Source organism: Chionomys nivalis, chromosome 18, assembly GCF_950005125.1.
Source record: "Chionomys nivalis chromosome 18, mChiNiv1.1, whole genome shotgun sequence".
NCBI classification, from domain to species: Eukaryota; Metazoa; Chordata; class Mammalia; order Rodentia; family Cricetidae; genus Chionomys; species Chionomys nivalis.
Genome location: NC_080103.1, coordinates 18,373,791 through 18,393,679, shown reverse-complemented (window position 1 = coordinate 18,393,679; position 19,889 = coordinate 18,373,791). Strand labels below are relative to the sequence as shown.

At 39.9% G+C, this 19,889-nt stretch overlaps 2 protein-coding genes across 7 annotated transcripts in view; one reads left to right on the top strand and one right to left on the bottom strand.

The window, feature by feature from the left end:
* Positions 1-19,889, bottom strand: part of Phtf1 (putative homeodomain transcription factor 1) — a 63,966-nt gene that overhangs the window by 40,769 nt on the left and 3,308 nt on the right. For 4 of the 6 annotated variants that reach the window (XM_057793101.1, XM_057793102.1, XM_057793103.1 and 1 more), the window contains 5 exons: positions 9,014-9,083; positions 7,854-8,012; positions 4,857-5,013; positions 2,896-3,030; positions 1,409-1,568 (listed from right to left, as the gene is read on the bottom strand). In XM_057793101.1, the coding sequence (XP_057649084.1) occupies positions 1,409-1,568; positions 2,896-3,030; positions 4,857-5,013; positions 7,854-8,012; positions 9,014-9,083 (681 nt within the window). The remainder of the gene's footprint in view (positions 1-1,408; positions 1,569-2,895; positions 3,031-4,856; positions 5,014-7,853; positions 8,013-9,013; positions 9,084-19,889) is intronic. The other 2 variants (XM_057793105.1, XM_057793106.1) reach the window with 1 other exon arrangement.
* LOC130889407 (40S ribosomal protein S2-like) lies at positions 10,305-11,364 on the top strand. Its single transcript, XM_057793107.1, has 2 exons — positions 10,305-10,478; positions 10,711-11,364. The coding sequence occupies exons 1-2, from the start codon at positions 10,305-10,307 to the stop codon at positions 11,362-11,364; spliced, it is 828 nt and encodes a 275-aa protein (XP_057649090.1).

The following is a 19,889-nucleotide window of genomic DNA, read 5'->3' as shown; positions in this document are numbered from 1 at the left end:
GTTGGATCCTACTGCTTAAGAAACAACGCACTTTGGTCACAGGACTTGGAGAAATCCATCTGGTACTGACCTGGAAGCTTACTCCTTATTAACTAGCTCACAGAAGGTGCTATGTAGACTTCTAAGACAGAAAAGTCATCGAAGAGTCTTACCCAACTGAGCGTCCTGAGAACCACAACAACTGATCTGGCAAGATTTGCCTACTGCACTACTAGTATGGATATTATGGGAACAACCTACTGGTTTCTGATTGAATTTAAAGCCCACTCCACAGAAGAGAATTCTAGTCTAGTACTATAATCCTGTGTACAAAATTCTATAGATGGGGAGCTCACAGGACCTTATTATTTTCCTAAGTGGACACAGTATCAAATTGCCTTCTAAATATCTCTGTACCAAAGATTAGTGAAGTTGTCAGTCCTCATCAGAGAAGCTTCTTTTTCCAATGGACATCTGTTAACACAGACTCATAAGTGGTCAAAGCAGACTAAGTGTCTGTGGCGAGTACAGCCATAAATGGACTGTCTATATCACACTACCCTCCCCTCAAGGCTCAGGGACCATTACTGAAGAGAAGGTAGAAAGAGGCTTAGAGCCAGAGGTCAGAGAGGACTACAGCAAAACAGTATCTTCTGGACATGACAGGAACACTATACTCGTTAACTCATAGCAGCTGTGGCGATGCCCAAGATCAAAACAGTCAACACTCCAGCATGATGTGGGAGGGACATTAGCTGACAAGCTTCCTGCAGATGATGGCTGCTGGAAAGAAGGCCTATTTTCTCTAGGGCTATGGTCTCTGGGATGTTATTCACGTGCCTATGCCCATGTTCACATTGGCAGTACTAATTGGACTTGGTACAAAAGAAGAGGACGGAGATGATGATGACATAAAGCTAGGAGGGAAATATGGGCAAGGGGGTTAGATATACTCAAAATATTAACATGTACACACATCAAATCCTCAAAGAATAAATAAAAATATTATATTTCTTTAAAAAATAAAATGCCCAGGAATAAACCTTAATAAAATAAGTTCAAGACTAAAAAAAAAAAAATTCAAAATGACAAAACAAAAGCATGTAGCTTTAGACATAGAACAAACCACCTACATTAGACCTAGAAATTTCCCAAGCCCTTACTAAACTGACTGTAGGTCTCTCTACACTGCTCTGTGTTCTTGCAAGCTGCCCACCCAACATGAAGGTTGCTAGTAGCGGAAACAGTAAGTTCTCATATTGGCGCATGAGTTCCAATCTGCCTGTAGCATTTCCCTGTTTACTTATTTACGGTTTGTTGACAAACTTACACACCTATGGGTATATAGTTTATGTCTCTAACACAGTCTCAGAACAGGAAAATTTTACATAGGACAAAAAAGATACTGTTATGCCCATCTAGATCTTACCCTATGGCACTTTTCTCCATCCGAAACCTTCGCTTTCTCTCTTGCTTGCCACATTCTGATCTCTGGTCGACCCTGTCTCTTCTTAATGATAGGATGGAAACAGCCTGAGTCATTGTCAGTTTCAGTCCCTTTGTTAGATACTAATTTCACCCTTTTATTCCTATTTTTTAAAAAAGAAAAAAGTTACTAATTACTTTTCTGAGAGCAGTATCTTTCATGAAACAAAACTTTCTTTTATGGAGTATAATATATTACTCTGAAAGTCAAGAAAATTCAGAAATTGTATTGTTCAGATCTCTAGCTTGTGAAGGGTATTCAAGGGCAGAATATTCACCCACTCTTAAAGATAAATCTCTCTCTGCTCACCTCTCCAAAGGAACGCCCATTTCTATCTCATACTGCCCATCAATGCGCTTCACAGTATTCGCTGTCTTAAACAATAACCATGCTTCAGTACCTTAACCCTTACTCTATCCACTAAGCTATGTGACTATGTAATGTCTACTAAGCAACATGCCAGATGCAATAACCCAGAAGGAGTTTACCTTACTGTGACTTCACCTTCCTACTACTCCCTTCTGACTACGACAATCACTTAGGACATGGACCTCACAGTATCCAGCATAACTCAAACACTTCAAAAGAAAGAAGAAGAAAAGAAAAAGAGAGAGAATGTTTCTCTTCCTTTCCCTCACCTCTTCTCTCTTTTCAGAGGATGGTGCAGAACCCAGGCCTCACACATGTTCACCCTAGGCAAGTGCCCTACACTGATGTATCTATACCCCAGCCAGAGAATACTTTTTCAAAACCATTTCTAAAAATAAATGCTAACAAAAAAGTAGTAATTGTCCTTTTAAACATACTGTACTGAGTGAAAAAAAAAATGTCACATGGAACCAAAAAGTAATAAGGGGAGTGAATACATCTCTAGAACAATGTGTGAGCATAGTTCACATTCAAAAAGGAGATTTATTTTTAAACTCACCATCCTTAATATAAGAAAAAACAAGTGCCTGAGTCATCACACTGGTGCTCTTATGACCTGCATAATTACAAATGAGTTAAAGTTTATCTTTAATCCATTTGTCTTTCTATCCTACCATCCACTAACATCAGGCTTCTCACCACATCCCATTCCTCATGGGTATCAACTCTCTCTAAGAACCCCCTTTTTTTTAAAATTCGCTTTTCTGTAAAATGTTGGTTAAGGCCTTTAGCCTTTCAGGGAGCTTTTTGCAACTGTGGTCTAAAAAGTCATCAAAATCAAATGCAATGAAATGCTGAGAGCTGATTACTAGTTTTACAGATAACATGAAAGACAGTAGAGATAACAGTTTGAGTGAACAAGTCTTTGCAGACCCTTAAAACTCACAGAACTATAAACCAAGCTCACCCTATTTACATCTACAGCCCAATTATCATACAGACACAGCCAACAGTAAAGGGAACACAAAATCAAGTAAAATTCCAATAAAAGAGATTCTCACCTGTTGCCAAAGAGAGTCCCCCAAAACCCACCAACACTGGGTGCAGACTCTAGAGTTTCTACTGCTCTGACTTTATCAGAGGAGTTGTTTCCATTGTCTCGGCTCCCGTCACCATTTACAGCTTTTCGTAATTTTCTAAAAAAAATTTCAATGATTTCAGATTATTCAACACCTTTTCTATTTATGCCCATAACATGCCTTCAGAAAATTATGCTAACAGACTATTTCCTGAAATCAAACATAGTTAGACTCATACACCAAGGACAATCAACCATAGGGCATTTTCTGATTTAAGGACAAAGCAGAGTCAAGATCAAAGTCCTGTGCTATCAATTTGTTCATCCACTGCAGAAATGGAATGTTGTCCAGACGGAATAGGCGAAAGTATCATACATGGCCATGAGCTCTTCAAGCACCCGCCACACCAGCCAGACGACAGCATTGCTCTCCCTTGTACATCAGCTGTCTACCCATCTAGCACATTTAATCAGGAAACAACCAGCAATGGCACCTATCATTCCTGCTGACATTCTACGTTGTTAAATGATTTACATACATGACCAGATTCTACTGCAGACCCCACCTAAATCAATGAGACACAGCACACTGATTGGTTTCTAAATTTATAGAGACACTCTTTAAAAGCAAATGTTCTGAAAATAACATTAGAAAATAAATGTGTTGGAATTCACTGAACCAAATGTCAATGTCTCATTTATCAGTTGCATGGTCTGAGGAGAGCAAACAACCTCTGGAAGCTAACACTGAACCTACTCAGAGAACTTCAGTACTCCAACCCCCGGAACACCATACAAGCAACAGAGTTGATATCTAAACAAGTCAAAAAAGTGACTTGGGGTTGTTTGTTTTATTTTTGTTCTTATTATGTAAGTCAGGTTGTCCTGGAACTCAGTACATAGACCAGCCTGGTCTCAAACCTGACGCAATCCTGTCTCTACTTTGCAAGTGATAAGATATAGCATATACCGTGAGGCCAAGTTTTGAAAGAGGTCAAAATGTTGTAGTGCTGAAATCCTTAACTATAGTAAATTTTCACATTTTTTTTCTTTTTGATTTTTTGAGACGGGGTTTCTTTTTCTGTGTAGTGTTAGCTGTCCTAGAGCTCGCTCTGTAGACCAGGCTGGCCTTGAACTCATAGACATCCACCTGTCTCTGCCGCTTAGTGCTGGGATTAAAGGGGTGCACCACCAGTCAAAGATTTTAAAGAGATTTAAATTTTCTCAGTCAGGCAGTGGTAGAGCCAATCTTTAATCCCAGCACTCGGGAAGCAGACACAGGCAGATCTCTAAGGTTAAGGACAGCCTGGTCTACAGACTGAGTTCTAGTGCATCCAGGGCTACACTTGTCTTGAAAAACAAAAGAGAGGGCAGGGCGGTGGTGGCGCACAGAGAGAGAGAGAGAGAGAGAGAGAGAGAGAGAGAGAGAGAGAGAGAGAGAGAGAGAGAGAATGTTTCTCTCCCTTTTCCTCACCTCTTCTCTCTTTTCAGAGGATGGTGCAGACTGAACCAGGGCCTCACACATGTTCACCCTAGGCAAGTGCCTTACACTGATATATCTATACCCCAGCCAGAGAATACTTTTCCAAAACTATTACTGAAAATAATGCTAATGCTGGTGGTGGTGGCTCACGTCTTTAACCCCAGCACTCAGGAGACAGAGGGAGGCGGATCTCTGTGAGTTTGAAGCTAGCCTGGTCCGCAACAGCTAGTTCCAGGAAAAGTTCCAAAGCTACAAAGAAACCCTGCCTCGAAAAAGAAAAGAAATATTAACAAAAAGTAGTAATTTCCTTTTAAACATACTGCACTGAGTGAGAAAGAGGTCATATGGAACCAAAAGGTTAATAAGGCTTCCTAGCACGAGGGGAAAGTGACGCAGCACTCATCTGCAAGTCAAATACGCAACATGAAGAAAGGCCAGCGCTTGTCAACCTCCCACCTTACCTTCTTCGCCTATTCCCATTGTTCCCGGACGGCCTGGCTATCTGAGTCGACACGATCTGACAGTGGACAGTTCCCATGAGGAGCATAAGGCACAGCGGTCCGAGCACTTCACTCACGTTCACAATAGGCATCATGAGATATAACACAATCGCTGTTACTGCAGAGGATTGAAAATGCACAGTACTAAAAAGCACACTCTTGTAATTATGCATGCTGCTTCCACAAGCTGTCGTTTCTACAAGGACTAATAAAAATAAATAATTTCCTAGATATCATGCACTTGGACATTAGCTGAGTAAAAATTAAGGTCACAGATTGCTGGGTAAGTAAAAAAATAACCTACTGGAAGTATTCTGCAAACTGGTAGCATGGTAAAGGGCTTCCACCACAGGATAACCAGATGCCACAGGCAGCCGGGAGTTTTAGGTGTTTTAAGATTTATTTTTACTTATGTGTAAAAGAGAGAGAGAGAGAGAGAGTGAGTGTGTGTGATTGCGTGTGAGTGTGTACCTGTGTCTGTGTCAGATCCTCTGAAGCTGGTGTTACAAGTGGCTGTGAGCTGCATGCACAACACGAATGCTGGGAACCAAATTCATGCCCTCTGCAAGAGCAGCAAGTGCTTTTAACTGTGAGTTCTCTCTCCAACCTCCAAGAAGACAGTTCTGAATTCCTATTCGACTCAAAGAAAAAGTATTTCCCAAGGCCCAATGATATCTGGAAAGCAAGTACCAAAGCTGGGATTTGAACCCAGAAATTAACTACTGTGCTGTATTGCTTCTTTCCATTGCATATATGAGATAAATAAAAATGAAAAGTAGGGTAATATCAAAATTATCTACAGAACTTCCACTACAAACGATTTTACAGTTCTTCTAAACTTAATGTATGGTAACTGTCCTGTTATTGAGAATTAGTTGCTGGTGGAGAAAAAGTTAACACTAACCCAATGGATGAATATCCTTGTTGGATGAATCTTCAACAAATTCTACCAAGGTTAAATTTCAAAGGGATGCCTAACTCCAACATGCTAACAGCAGAATATTCACTAACTGCATGCCTGCAGATTTGTGAATAGAGATAGATTCTCTATAAACTCTACATATACATAGACATATGCAAGCACCATACATATACAAAATGGAATGTCATCCAGGCATCTTGAACTTTTTATTCTCTTTTACTTTAACTTCTACTCTTGAGATGTGTCTCCTACTGCTTTGCTGTGGTACTGCTCAGGCCTGCTGTGTGGTTCTCACTCAGCATGCTCTTCATACTTTCCCTCCTATTCTTGCATCTTTACTTCTTTCTCTCATTCCTATCACCATCCTCTTTTTACTTTTTATTCATAACCTTCCATAGATTTAACAATTCATCCCTGCATCTGGAGGGGAGAGGAAGAGGTCTTAAGTAGAGGAGGTGATAGAACACCTGAGATATGAACGAGGGAAAGGGGCTGAAAGGTTTGTGCAGTAGGGAGGTGAGAGAAAGATAGGAGAGAAGATGTGGTGAAAGTGATTTAACCAAAACAAGGATGGCCCCAGACCTAGGCAATAAAGACAGTAATGATTGGATTGGGTTCAGCAGGTTTTAAATAAGAAGAAAAAGACATAAAATTGGAAGAGGTAAGCACTGAAGGGGGTCAAGGGGGAGTTGAATGGAGGGAGGGATACGATCAAACTATATATGTGTATGAAATTCTCAAATAAAAATGTTTTGTAATATATATGTGCAAGATTAATTATGTAAAATTTAATAAACACAACTATCTCATTAGTATTAAATAGGCTTTCATTTTTTTATTTTAATAAGTTTATTCTTTTAACCAATTTAGACATTGTTTCCTACATAGAGGGCCCCCAAAATAAAGAATACACAAGATAGCCAAAAATAGGTTATAGCAATTTACTTCACATAAGAACAATGTATCTCAGGCCTAGGATTTTCATCAAATATCAACAAAAATTTTTTTTATTTTTAATACATTGTAAAATTATATGTGCATATATACCCACCAAAGAATTGTTTTATAATAAATTTCTTTCTGACTTTTTCCATTTTCTTTCGGTAGGGCTCTTATTTGGTTGGTTTGGGGGGGTTGTGGAGGAGGAGGAGTCACAGCAGTGTCTCACCACGTAACTATAGTTGGCTTGGGACCACGCTGGCTATGAACTCACGGATCCACCTGCTCCTTCCTCCTGAGTGCTGGCATTAAAGGTGTGGGCTAAATAATTTTTTTACATTTATTTATTTTATTATTTCATATGAATGAGTGTTTTGCCTGCATGTTTTTGCCACATTATGCTTGCTGCCCACAGAGGTATGAACAGTTGGGTGCTAGGAACTGAACTAGTGCTCTTAACCACTGAGCCAACTCTCCATTCCTTCTTTCTGATTTATTAGCAGTAAATGTTTGGTTTATATACTTATTTTATATACCTATATATCCAGTGTGGTGACTAGATTTACATCAACTTGAGGCAAGATAGCATCATCTGAAAGGAAGAAACCTTGATTAGGAAAATGCCCCCATGAGATACTGCTGTAGGGCATTTGCTTAGATATTGATGGAGGAGGGCCCAGTCCATTGTGGGTGGTGGTGTCCCTGGGCTGTTGGTCCTGGGTTCTATAAGAAAGTAGGCTGAACAAGTCATGGAGAGCAAGCCAGTAAGCAGCACTCCTCAGCCTCTGCACCAGCTCCTACCTCCAGGTTCCTGCTATGAATTCCTGCCCTGATTTCGTTCAGTGATGGAACGGTGTGGACATGTAAGCTGAAATAAAGTCTTTCTTCCCCAACTTGGTTTTGGTCATGGTCTTTCATCACAGAAATAAACAGTAACCCTAACTAAGACATTAGGCATAAAAATTTCTTAGGGAAAAGAATCACAAGTGGAAAAGGCTGAAAGGCCTGCTTTAAAAACCCTAACGAAAGGGCGAGAGTACAGCACGCCTCTGCTGAGTACAGAAAAGCAATCATAATTTACTCCATTCTTGAGTTACCTTGCATGAGGTAAAGCAGCAGCAACCAAACAAAGATTCTGAGAGAGGTAACCTGAATCCACCAACTGCTGAACAACGGAAAAAACACCACTCGAACAAGCCCCTTCCGAGTGAGGGATGTCCATGGAATCTCAGGCTTGGCTTTGGCAAATGTTGAGCCTTTAAGCAGTCAATAAACAAAAGATAACCATTATTAAAATGCGTAAGAAATCATATATGCACCATACTAATGCCCACTTGTCACCTTACATTAGAAATGGGGTGTGGGGTAAAAACCAGCACATGACATGCTGGCAAGACTTCTGAGATGCTCTCACCTCAGGCGCAAGGACAGGTGCTCAAAACAAGTCAGGCTCACCTGAATGGCAAACAATACATTCTCCTAAATGACACAACAACAAATCTCCAAGTCATCTCCCTTTCACCATTACTAAAACTATGTTATTTACATAACCACAAAATATTTAAGCAAAGGAACAAAGTGCAAAAACTTGAATGATAATGGAGAAATGTTACTTTTGAAAATTATGCCACAATATATGGAAGATACCTAAAACTATTCTATAGTACCAGAATGAAATAACATAGTAACACACTAGGTGAGGTGGACTTCCTGCAATTCCAGTACTTGAAAGTTGAGCTTGAAGCTTAAAGACAGAGCAAGGACAAAAAGTGGGGGAAAGGGGAGAGCTGAGGGAGGGAGGAAGAGAGGAAAGAGTGGGGTGGGGAAGAGTACTAGTCTGGTTTCTGCTGCTGTGATGAGCACTAACCAATGGCAACTTGGGGATGGAAGGGCTTACTTCACCTTATCACCGAGGAAAGCTAAAGCAGGAACTCGGGGAAGGAACCTGGAGGTAGGAACTAAAGCTCAGACCATAGAGGTGTGCTGCTTACTGGCCTGCTCCCTTGGCTCGCTCAGCCTGCCTTCTTATATACCCAGGACCACCTGCCCAGGGGTGGCATCTCTCAAGTGAGCTGGCACTCCCACATCAATGATTAATCAAAAAATACCCAAAGACATGTCCACAAGCCAATCTGATAGAGGGGTAATTCCTCAATTGAGGTTTCTTCTCAGGTAATTCTATTTTGTCAAGTTGGGAGAGGAAAGAAAAAGAATGAAAATACGTAGTATGCATAGAAAAATCAATTTTCCAACTCACCTCTGATTAAGTCAACATCAATCAAGTCTGGCTTTATGTGGCCCATTTTTTTTGGTTTGTTTTTGAAGCCCTATGATAAAACAAAACAAAAACAGAAATGAATTTTAAAAAAAGTTCTTTTTAAGAGTAAAAGATAAACTGTTTTCTTTCTTTTGTTGAGGTGACTGCCAAGCCTATGGGAGCATCTGAGGGGCTGCCACTGTCCCATCTCCTAATCTGAGCACTCTTCATAGAGTTCCATTCCTTGGGAAACTCAAGCTGTGTGCTGTAATTACCTTCTATGTGTGCACATTATCATTGGTTTTTAATTGACCAAAGTACAGCTTACAGACCCAGGGCTCCATGGTAGAATAGTTAAGGCTGAGCATCTCCTTTACAAAATCTCATGTGCCAATACCAGAGGTGGTTTTCCTGGAGTCTCAAAGAATCCTCCAAAATTTTCCTTGTTTGGGAGTAATAGAGTGGAAGATTCTCGGTGGGAGTTTACAAATTAAGCTAAAGGGCTTTATTGTCTTGGTTTTTAGTTAACTTCACCTCCCCTGAAGACTCTCCAATGCACTTTATCCAAGGAAGCATCCCGAGCTTCCTATCTGAGGGCATCACTGTGTATTAAGGTGTTGGGGGATGGAGGTCTAATTTTTCTGCATACAAACTTTACCCAATTCCTATTTTCAGGCCCAGAGCTCATATTTGTCTCAGACAAAATCAAGTGCACGCAAGGCACCAGATTCTCGGGAAGGTGTTGGGCAAGCTGGCTGTCCACTCGGCATTCTCCTCTGAGATCCAAATACTGCTGGAATTTATCATCTGCTAAAAGGTTCTTCTTCAGTCCTATTTCTTAATATTGTGATGTATCCACTTGAGAAAAATCCCTTTATGTATCTACATTATGTAATTTAACAAAAAACATTTTTTCAGAGAATGAAAGAAAAAACTTTCTGGGCCTTGGTCTTCTATCATTTCATATTAAAGTAGCTTAATCTGCAAATTTCTGTATGTTAATCCACTTATCTAAGATCAATATGAGAATTCTAGAGTCTTTGTTGCATCCTTAACATTCAGATAGTTCTAAAATTGATCACTGTTGCCTCTAAAAGATGGATGGCCTTTTCCTATTTGGTTATGTTTTTAGAAGAAAAATTGAGAATCTAGAAGTCACAATAACCTTGCCATATAGTAAGTATATATTTATGAAATTATCTTTTGATTTTCTTTCAATCTTCTGGTTTGTCGAACTTGCTATTAATCTTTTTAAGAGATAAATTCTAGCTTCTTCTACTGGAAACACCAAATGGCGGATGACGCTGATACAGCAGGAGGGACCGGAGGACCCGGGGGCCCAGGATTAGGAGGCCATGGCCAAGGCCGAGGCCACGGGGCTCGCGGAGGTAAACCTGAAGACAAGGAGTGGATTCCCATCACCAAGCTGGGCTGCCTGGTTAAGGACATGAAAATCAAGTCCCGGGCTGGAGAGATGGCTCAGAGGTTAAGAGCATTGCCTGCTCTTCCAAAGGTCCTGAGTTCAATTCCCAGCAACCACATGGTGGCTCACAACCATCTGTAATGGGGTCTGGTGCCCTCTTCTGGCCTGCAGGCATACACACAGACGGAATATCGTAAACATAATAAATAAATAAATAAATAGATAAATAAATAAATAAATATTTAAAAAAAAAAAAAAAGAAAAGAAAATCAAGTCCCTAGAGGAGATCTACCTGTTCTTCCTGCCCATTAAGGAATCTGAGATTATTGACTTTTTCCTGGGAGCTTCCCTAAAGGATGAGGTTCTGAAGATCATGCCCATGCAGAAGCAGACTAGGGCAGGCCAGCAGACCAGGTTCAAGGCTTTCGTCACTATTGGGGACTACAATGGTCACGTAGGTCTCAGTGTCAAGTGCTCCAAGGAGGTAGCCACTGCCATCCGAGGGGCCATCATCTTGGCCAAGCTTTCCATTGTCCCTGTGCGGAGAGGTTATTGGGGGAACAAGATCGGCAAGCCCCACACTGTTCCTTGCAAAGTGACAGGCCGCGGTGGGTCTGTGCTGGTGCATCTCATCCCTGCCCCCAGAGGCACTGGCATAGTCTCCGCTCCTGTGCCCAAGAAGCTACTGATGATGGCTGGTACTGATGACTGCTACACATCAGCCAGGGGCTGCACTGCCACGCTGGGCAACTTTGCCAAGGCCACCTTTGATGCCATCTCTAAGACCTACAGCTACCTGACCCCTGACCTCTGGAAAGAGACTGTGTTCACCAAGTCTCCTCATCAGGAATTCACTGACCATCTTGTGAAAACCCACACCAAAGTCTCTGTTCAGAGGACCCAGGCTCCAGCTGTGGCCACCACATAAGGGTTTTTATACAAGAAAAATAAAAGTGAATTAAGTCTGTTTAAAAAAAGAGAGAGATAAATTCTAGGTAGAATGATGGCTCAATGGAGAAGGTGTTTGCCGCTTGAGTGTGAGGATCTGATTCAGATCTCTAGAACCTATGGAAAGCCAGATGCAGAACACACCTATATAAACCCATCACTCCTATGGTGAGGTAGGAGACAGAGACAGGAGAATCCCCTGGCATACATACACATGACTAACAAGAGACCCTGTCTCAAAGTGAAAATCAAGGACTGATACTTGAGGTTGTCCTTTGACCTTCACACATACAGTCTTCCAGGTAACCAGGCTTTAATTCCCACCATCCACAGGGCAGCTAACAACCATCCACAACTATACTACCAGAGAATCCAGCACTCTCCTGGACTTCCAAGGACAGTCACTGCATGTATGTGTCTTATAGATATATATGCAGGCATAATACTCATACACAAAATAAAACTTTAAAAGAGAAAGAGATGAATTTTAATTTCATGCTCAACTAAAACTTGCAGGAGCTACTTCTTAATCAAGTTTTAAAATCAGATATTTAACTATCAAAGTTAGTGTAAAATATTAACACTAAGGCATAAGGACCTGAGTTTGAGTCTCAGTTCCACAAAAAAGCTAGGCATGGCTGTGGGTGCTTTTAACCCCAGCATTTGGAGAGAAACAGAGTTCTTGAGAGCCCAGCAGCCAGCCTACCTGGCCTATATAACAAGGTTCCAGTACAACGAGAGACCTTCACTCAAGCTGATAAGTCAGGGAAAGAGAGCAAGACATCTAAATTCCTGCTGGGGCCTCCTGATGCACACATGAACACAACATACCCACACAGTCACATGCATGCACCACACACACACACACACACACACACACAAAGTTAATTCAAAATCTTGAGGTTACAGTAATTTGCTTTTTACTCAAGAGATAGAGGCAGTTATCTTTGGCTCTTTTTAACTAAATTGATGGAGTCCAACAATTTTAAGTGAACCCTACACTTCAACTACAAGCTGTAGATACCACATACAGAAAAATTCCCTAAGACCCTAAATTACAATAAAACTATACAGTAGTTTAAGAGAAAAAAATTCCAAAGAAATATATATATATGCATGTAGTACAAATATGTGTGTATATATACATATGTGGATATATATGCTTGTCATAAAACACTATTCAAAATCAGAAATTACAATTTAAAATAAAAATATTACTATCTTATACTCTAATAGAAATAGACCTTGTAGTCATTCCACATATAGGAGCTTCAAGTCTTTGTTTTCTACATTCTTTATCTATTGTTAGAAAACAGGACTAGCGTTAAGAAGTGAATTCTGTAACCCTCACTGACAGAAACATATTTAGTTGCTTAGGCAATAAATATTTAACATGCATCTTCCATCAGACATTTTACCTGGATAAATATAAAGTAAAAAGTGAATCAGTGCAGGTCTGTCTTCAAAGAATGTATAGTAAGGCAATGTATAAGGGCGGTCTATCAGGAATAAGCCCCTGAACTTCCCTATCTATCATTTTTCTTTCCTAAGGAGAAAGAAGTCATTAATAAATTCATGACCACTGCTCTTAAGGGAAATAAACAACACATGGGGCACAGCGGCTCACACTTGAAATCCCAGCACTTAGGAGGCTAACACAGGAGGATAACCATGAGTTTGAGACTTGCCTCAAAACAAAATAAGTTTCCAGTTACCACATACTTTAATGCATGTTGAACAGATCTACATACAATGTAAGAGGAACATATGTCAGGCACCTTACGAACACTTAAACTAGCTCTTCCGTGACTCTGAAAACCTCATTGTCCTCACTTTATAGCTACAGAAACCAAGTCCCAGAGATGGAAACCAAGTCACTCTCGGTCTTTATCATTATGCATCCTTTATCCTGCTACATGGAACCAAATGCATCCCACAACAAAAGGAGTTTTTGTTGAAAAATCAAACAATGTGGCTTAACCTTGAAAGCTTTAATGAGTAAACCCTGGGAGCTGTAAGTGATTTCCTCGTTAGCTACACACAGTCTCTATCCTAGCAGGAGGGAAGGAGGACACTCCTGCACCTGCTGCCTATTTGGCAGCCTAGACTTCTGCAGAGTCCCTAACATAGAAAGCTCCTAAAAAAAACTGTGATACCGTATCACAAGTTTGGAAACACCTTACAAAAACCCTGGGCAGGTTACTGCAATTGTGACAAAACCCCTAACATGTCTCCTTAAGGAAGAGACAAAACACTGGACGTAAGTGCTGCAACATCAGTGGGCTCTGTGTAACTGTGAATAGAAACAGTAAGTGAAGCCTGTAATTCCTATTTCCCACTGTGCTGAATTTTCACTTTATTGCCACTAAAAGAATAAATCTACTATAAAGTCAGGCACAACAGGGGAAGTAACCTTTGACTTCCTAGGACACGCTGTGCACACTGCAGCTGTAATCTGAGATGCTCCCCATGCTTGCCTGCTACTGACAATACTTAGGGAGGCTGTGGGAACTAGGTGGCGCCTCATTGTAGCAAGTCTCTAGTGATGTGCCACTGAAGGGTATACCTGATCCCAAGTTTCTTCCTGACTCTCTCTGCTTCCTGTCCACAAGGCGTGCCCTCTCCTCCTCATACTCCTGTTTCCATGATGTTGGACCTTACAAGGAGTCCAGAAAGTGGAGCCAAAGAATCATGAGCAAAATAAATCATTCCTTTTTGTTGCTTTATCAGAAATTATGTTAAAGAGATAAGAAAATAACAACAGAGGGCCTGTTGTCAACAACCTAAAGCAATGACAGCAAGTACAGCACTGTAAGGGCGTGTAGCATACACCTAACTCACATTTAAGAAGTGGGGCGAAAGTCAGTGAAAAATTTCTCAAGAAAACTAATACCTGGGACTCAAACTCAGAACTTCGGGCTAGGTGACAGGAGCCTTTATCTGCTGAGTCACCTTACTGACCCCACTTCTTGAGTTTTTTTCTCATCTTTGCTCATATTGCTGAGAGATCTGGTAGCAACTTTTTCTTCTAATTTTTCGACTAAATTTATTCTGAGAATTTTTTTTCTTGTTCTTTTATGTGTGTGAGCAGGTGCTCTATCACTAAGTAACATACAACCCTACCCCACATTTTCCTCTATAACACCTTTTTTACCTTTTGGTTATTTTTTAAAGACTGTTTAAAGTTGGTTTATAAGTTTATAAGTTGTTTTAACAAGTGTTCTACTTTTACAGTGGAATGGTGGATATGATAGGTGAGTTTTCTCCGTAAGGGTGATAGGTAAACTTGTTTTGACAGATATATATGTGCAGATGGGCCCTAACTTAAGACTGTTCACTTTCAGTAGTGTAATCTTTATAACAGCAGGAAACAATAAGTCCTCCACAGAAGCCATACTTCAAATGTGCATTTTCATCTCTTCACAGGCTAACAACATGCAGAACAATACTATCTTGTGACGGGGGTAGTAACAGCTTCCAGTCACCATAACATTACCAGAGTAAACAGCCCACACCCTACTGTGGACAGCATTGCTAAGCTTGGCACCCAGGTTAGGTGTATTAACCTCTGATGGTATTTTTGGTTTATGATAGGTCTGTCCAGAGATATTATATTCATTGTGGAATGAATTAACGATTCATTATTAGGTCATACGGTTACCATTTTGTGAGACAAACACTTATACCCACTCTTAGAATTTCTCAAGAATATATGAACTATAATCAGCATGTCATATGACACATCTCTTGAACAAACTTAATCCAGTCTTGTTTTTTATAATATTACTTAAATATATTCATTACTATTTTTTTGATTTGTTTAGTTAGTTTGGGTCAAGGTCTTGGTTTGTAGACTAAACTGGCTTCAAACTTGCAATCCTTCTGCCTCAGCTTCCCTCCCAAGTACTGCTAATAGTCATGTACCATCAAAACATCTTAATTCTTAAAAGAATGCTTTTACTCCTTCTGTGCTCCTTTTCTCTCCCTTTGTTTCCAAGTTTCAAATATTTTATGAACTTTACCATTATTATTTATACACAGAGGCATAGATTTACACTAACATGCTAAATTCAAGTCAGAACACTGAATATGGCTTTCTGAACAGTAGACCGCACTGCAGAAGGGCCAGCAACCATTTCACTATTCCATATCTTGACATCTTTGCTCTTCAGTTAGTTTCTGCAGAAACTGCACCTTCCTCTTTAGCAGTAACAGCCTGCTGCCACGTTCATTTGATCCTAGTATTAGGCATCACACAACCCACATTTGTTTCTGGTAGAGAGCACAGAACTGTTTCAGCCTACGAGAGCAAGCTTCAATCTGTCTGCTATGAGAAGAATACAGTAATTATATAGAATAAGGTGGGTAGGTTTGTTATTACCACCACGTATATGCTTCCCAAGTCCTGTCTTCAGTACTCCACACTGACCTCATGAACCTAGTTCATGTCTTTCAGAAACTGAACACAGAGCTTTTTCTGGTTTCTTACTGACTTTCTCTGCTCAGGTAATCACATGATTATGTGTTCTTCACTTCCCATCTACTTCCCAACTTTGAAACTGCACTGACAGCTCTCATCTATTGTAGCCTCCTGTGCTGTTCTCCGAGTTGAGCCCCTTTTCTTACTGCTATAACTGTAGACATTTCAGGACAAGACTCAGCTCGTCTTTAATGAGAGGTTCATCACCCCCTTCAGCACTAAGAATAAAGCACAACAAGCACAGCCAAATTAGCCTCTGAACTTCGCTAGCCTTTCTTTTCTAGAGATGAAGTTATGTCACTTTCAAGTAGTAGTTTTTGTTCTTTTTAATATCAGCTAGAAAAAAATTTTCAAAAGAAAATATTCATTAGAATGCTTTGTTCATCTTCGCAAACAGCATGTTAAGTAGCAGTAACAGGAAATATTCTTGGTTAGTCTTATTTTCAAAGAATAAATTGATCTTTATCACTAAAATAATAGCAAACATACTTAATATAGTCTCTCAATTATGATATTAGAGTTCTGACGAACTCCTGCTGGTTAATGTCTTTTACAGGAACTCCAGGCATAATACCACCTGCAAGGCGCTAGCCAGGGGAAAGGGAATGTCAGGGTTTCCTGGGCACACAAGTTGAGCTTCTAGTTCAATTTCTTATAATTAAATCTATAATCAAATTTTGTTATATGAAAAAAAGAATTAGAGCTCATATTTACAGTTTATACCCACTGTTTCAGCACCTCTTACTGAAAAGGCCATCATTTCAATTGGATTTTCATACCGTCTCTTAGTCAGCTTCAGCTATCCCCTTGACACAGCCTAGAGTCATCTGAGGAAGTCTCAATGGAAAGATCAGTCAGGCATCTACGGCCCTGTTTTACTTGATGACACAAATGTGGGAGGGTCCAGCCTACTGCAGGTTGCACCATGCTGAGGCACGTGGACCTGGAGCTTTTTAAGAAAGTTAGGTGTGCATGGGCCTGTGAGCAAGCCAATAACCAGAAAACTGTTCCTCGCAGCTCCTGCTTCCGCCTGACTTTCCTCAGCAATGATCTGGAAGTATAAGCCAAATAAACTTTTTTCTCCTCATGTTGTTTTTGGTCAGTATTTTTTTGTTGTTTTTGTTTAAAAAAAAAAAAAAAACTAGGATGGGCATCTTTGTTAAAAATCAAACTTATAGCAAAGCATAGTTAACTTATGTCTGTCCCATCACTGACGAGACTGAAACAGGAGGATTTTGAATTTGAAGGCAGCTGAAACTAGTACTTAGAGAGCCCCATACCTGCCTGGTTTACATAATAAGACTCTCAAAAGATGAAATCCTTCTAAACTGTGGTAAGGAGGGGCTGGAGGACGGCTCGGTGGTTAGGAGCACTCACAGCTCTTGTAGGGGACCCGGTTCCCAGCCCCACACGGCCTACAACCATCTGTGACTCCAGTTCCAAGGAACGCAATGTCTTCTGACCTCCATGGGCACCAAGCACACATGGAGTACACATACATACATGTGGGCAAAATACCCATGCACATAAAGTAAAAAAGAAATCTAAGAAAACATTTTAGTTAAACAAAGAGGTAAGGATTTCTAGATTTTTTTCTATTCCATCAATTTGTAAATCATACAAATACAATACTATCTAATTATTTTGTTTACTACAGTTATGTACTGAATTTTACGATCAAATTATATAAGTCTTCCAACAATAACTTTTTAAAATTTATTTTTAATATTCCATACTTTGCAATCATACCAATTTCAGAGCTAGCTTATTAGTTCCTAACCACCCCCCACACACACACACACAAAAAAAAACCTGGCTGGAATCCTGAAGACATTATTAAATATACTGGGAGATAGATGACATTTAAACAATACTGAATCTTCTAGATCATGAATGAGGTATGTTGCAGTCTAACATCTCAGAAACATGGTGTAGTTTTAGCATGCAAGTCTTAGACTTTCTATGCAAAAGCCATGCCTAAGAATTTTTTATCTTTTATATTATACTCATTGGAATTCTTTAAGATTTACTTATTTCTGTACATGTGAATGAGTGTATACCCTTGTTTGCAAACCTGTAGGCCAGAAAACAGCATGAGGTCCCTCAGAGCTGGAGTTAAAGACGCTGTTCACTGGACTGGCCGTGTGAGTGGCATAAATCCTAACTCTGGGTCTTCCTGAGTGCACAAAAAGCACACTTAACTGCTGAGTCATCTCTCCAGCTCACCTCCTTTGGTTTTTCTGATACAGGATCCTATTGTCTTCAGCCCAGGCTGCCCTTGAACTCATAGAAATCCTCCTGCCTTTGCCTCTCAAATGCTGGGATACTTTCTTAATTTTACTTGGAGATTATCATAGCTGACACATAGAAACACAAGTGACTTTTACATACTGACCTTATATCCAAAGACCTTGCCAAACTTACCTGTTAGTAGTTTTTTGTAGGCTCCTAGAATTTTCTAATTATGTGATTAGGTCAACATGAATAAAGACAATTTCCATTTCTTTCCTATCTTGCTGCCTTTCCATTCTTAACGTGCTTTATAGCACAGGCTAAGATTCATGATTATATAAAATTAGGGATATCAGGTATTCTTATTTGGGTTTTTTTTTTGTTCCTTGACTATGGGGAAATCAGTTTTTTACCATTAAGGGTGACATTTGCTGTAAGCTTTTTTCTAGCCTTTAATAACTTAAGGGACCTACCTTCAACTCTTCATCATTATAAATTTGACAAATACATAGAATTTTGTCAAGTGCTTTTACTAAGTCTACTGAGAAGATTATATGGTTTAGGCCTTTATTCCATTAATCAGAATAATTTATTTTCAAATATTAAAAATCAATGTTGCAAGGGAGTGTAGTGGTGTACACTTTTAATCATAGAACCTAGGAGGCAAAGGCAGGAGGATTAATGCAAATGCAAAGCCAGGCTGGTCAAATCACTTAATTCAAGGCCAGCTAGGGTTACAGTAAGTCCTTGTCTAAAAAAGTACATTTCTACACAAACTGTATTCAATCACAGTAGATAAGCCATTTTGTATATTGCTAAATTCATGGTGTTAATATTTTGTTAAGCATTTTCACTCCTATGTTCACAACTTGTTTTTTCAATGCCTTTAACTAGTTTTGATGTCAAGGTAATCCTAGCACTTGGGAGGCAAAGGCAGGAAGACTGCCATGCATTAAACACCAGCCTGCACTACCTGTGATACACAACAACACCGCATCCCACATTCACACCACACACAGTCTTTCTATTCTCCTCAACACAGTAGTTCTGAGTAAAACTCATTTATGGGTTTCCACTCCATTGATATGCTTTCACTGCAGCCACACTGGGATGCCTGCTTGCTCCGTAAGTCATATACTTCGGTTAAAACTTTCCCCCTTGTTTTCAACATTTACCAAAATGTCCTAAACAGTAACACTTCGCCAAAGAATCCTTATCAATCTTTTGATCCAGGTAAGATTAATTAATCTTTTTTAAAAATTGTTTTAAAGTTTAGGCTATTTTATGTGTGTCAAAAGAAGGTTCCAGATTAGATTATTTTATGTATATGGGTGTTTTGACTGCATGTATGTATGTGCACTGCATGAATACGTCCATGACCATGGAGGTATAAAGAGGGTGTCAGATCCCCCTGGAACTGGAGTTACAGATGGTTGTGAGCCACCATGTGGGTGCTAGGAACCGAACCCAGGTCCTCTGGAAGTGCAGCCAGGTGCTATTAACCACTGAGCCATCTCTCCAGTACCTACTTAAAATTTTTAACTATACTTTTATAAATGCACTTTAAAAATTTTTAACATTTTGCCAGGTGGTGGTGGCTCACTTTTAATCCCAGCACTCGGGAGGCAGAGGTAGGCAGTTCTCTGTGAGTTTGAGGCCAGCCTGGTCTACAAGAGCTGGTTCCAGTACAGACAGGATTGTTACACAGAGAAAATATGTCTTGAAAAGAAAATTTTTAACAATTTATTTTTATGCATGAGTATCTTGCCTGCAAGTATGAATGTACACCACAT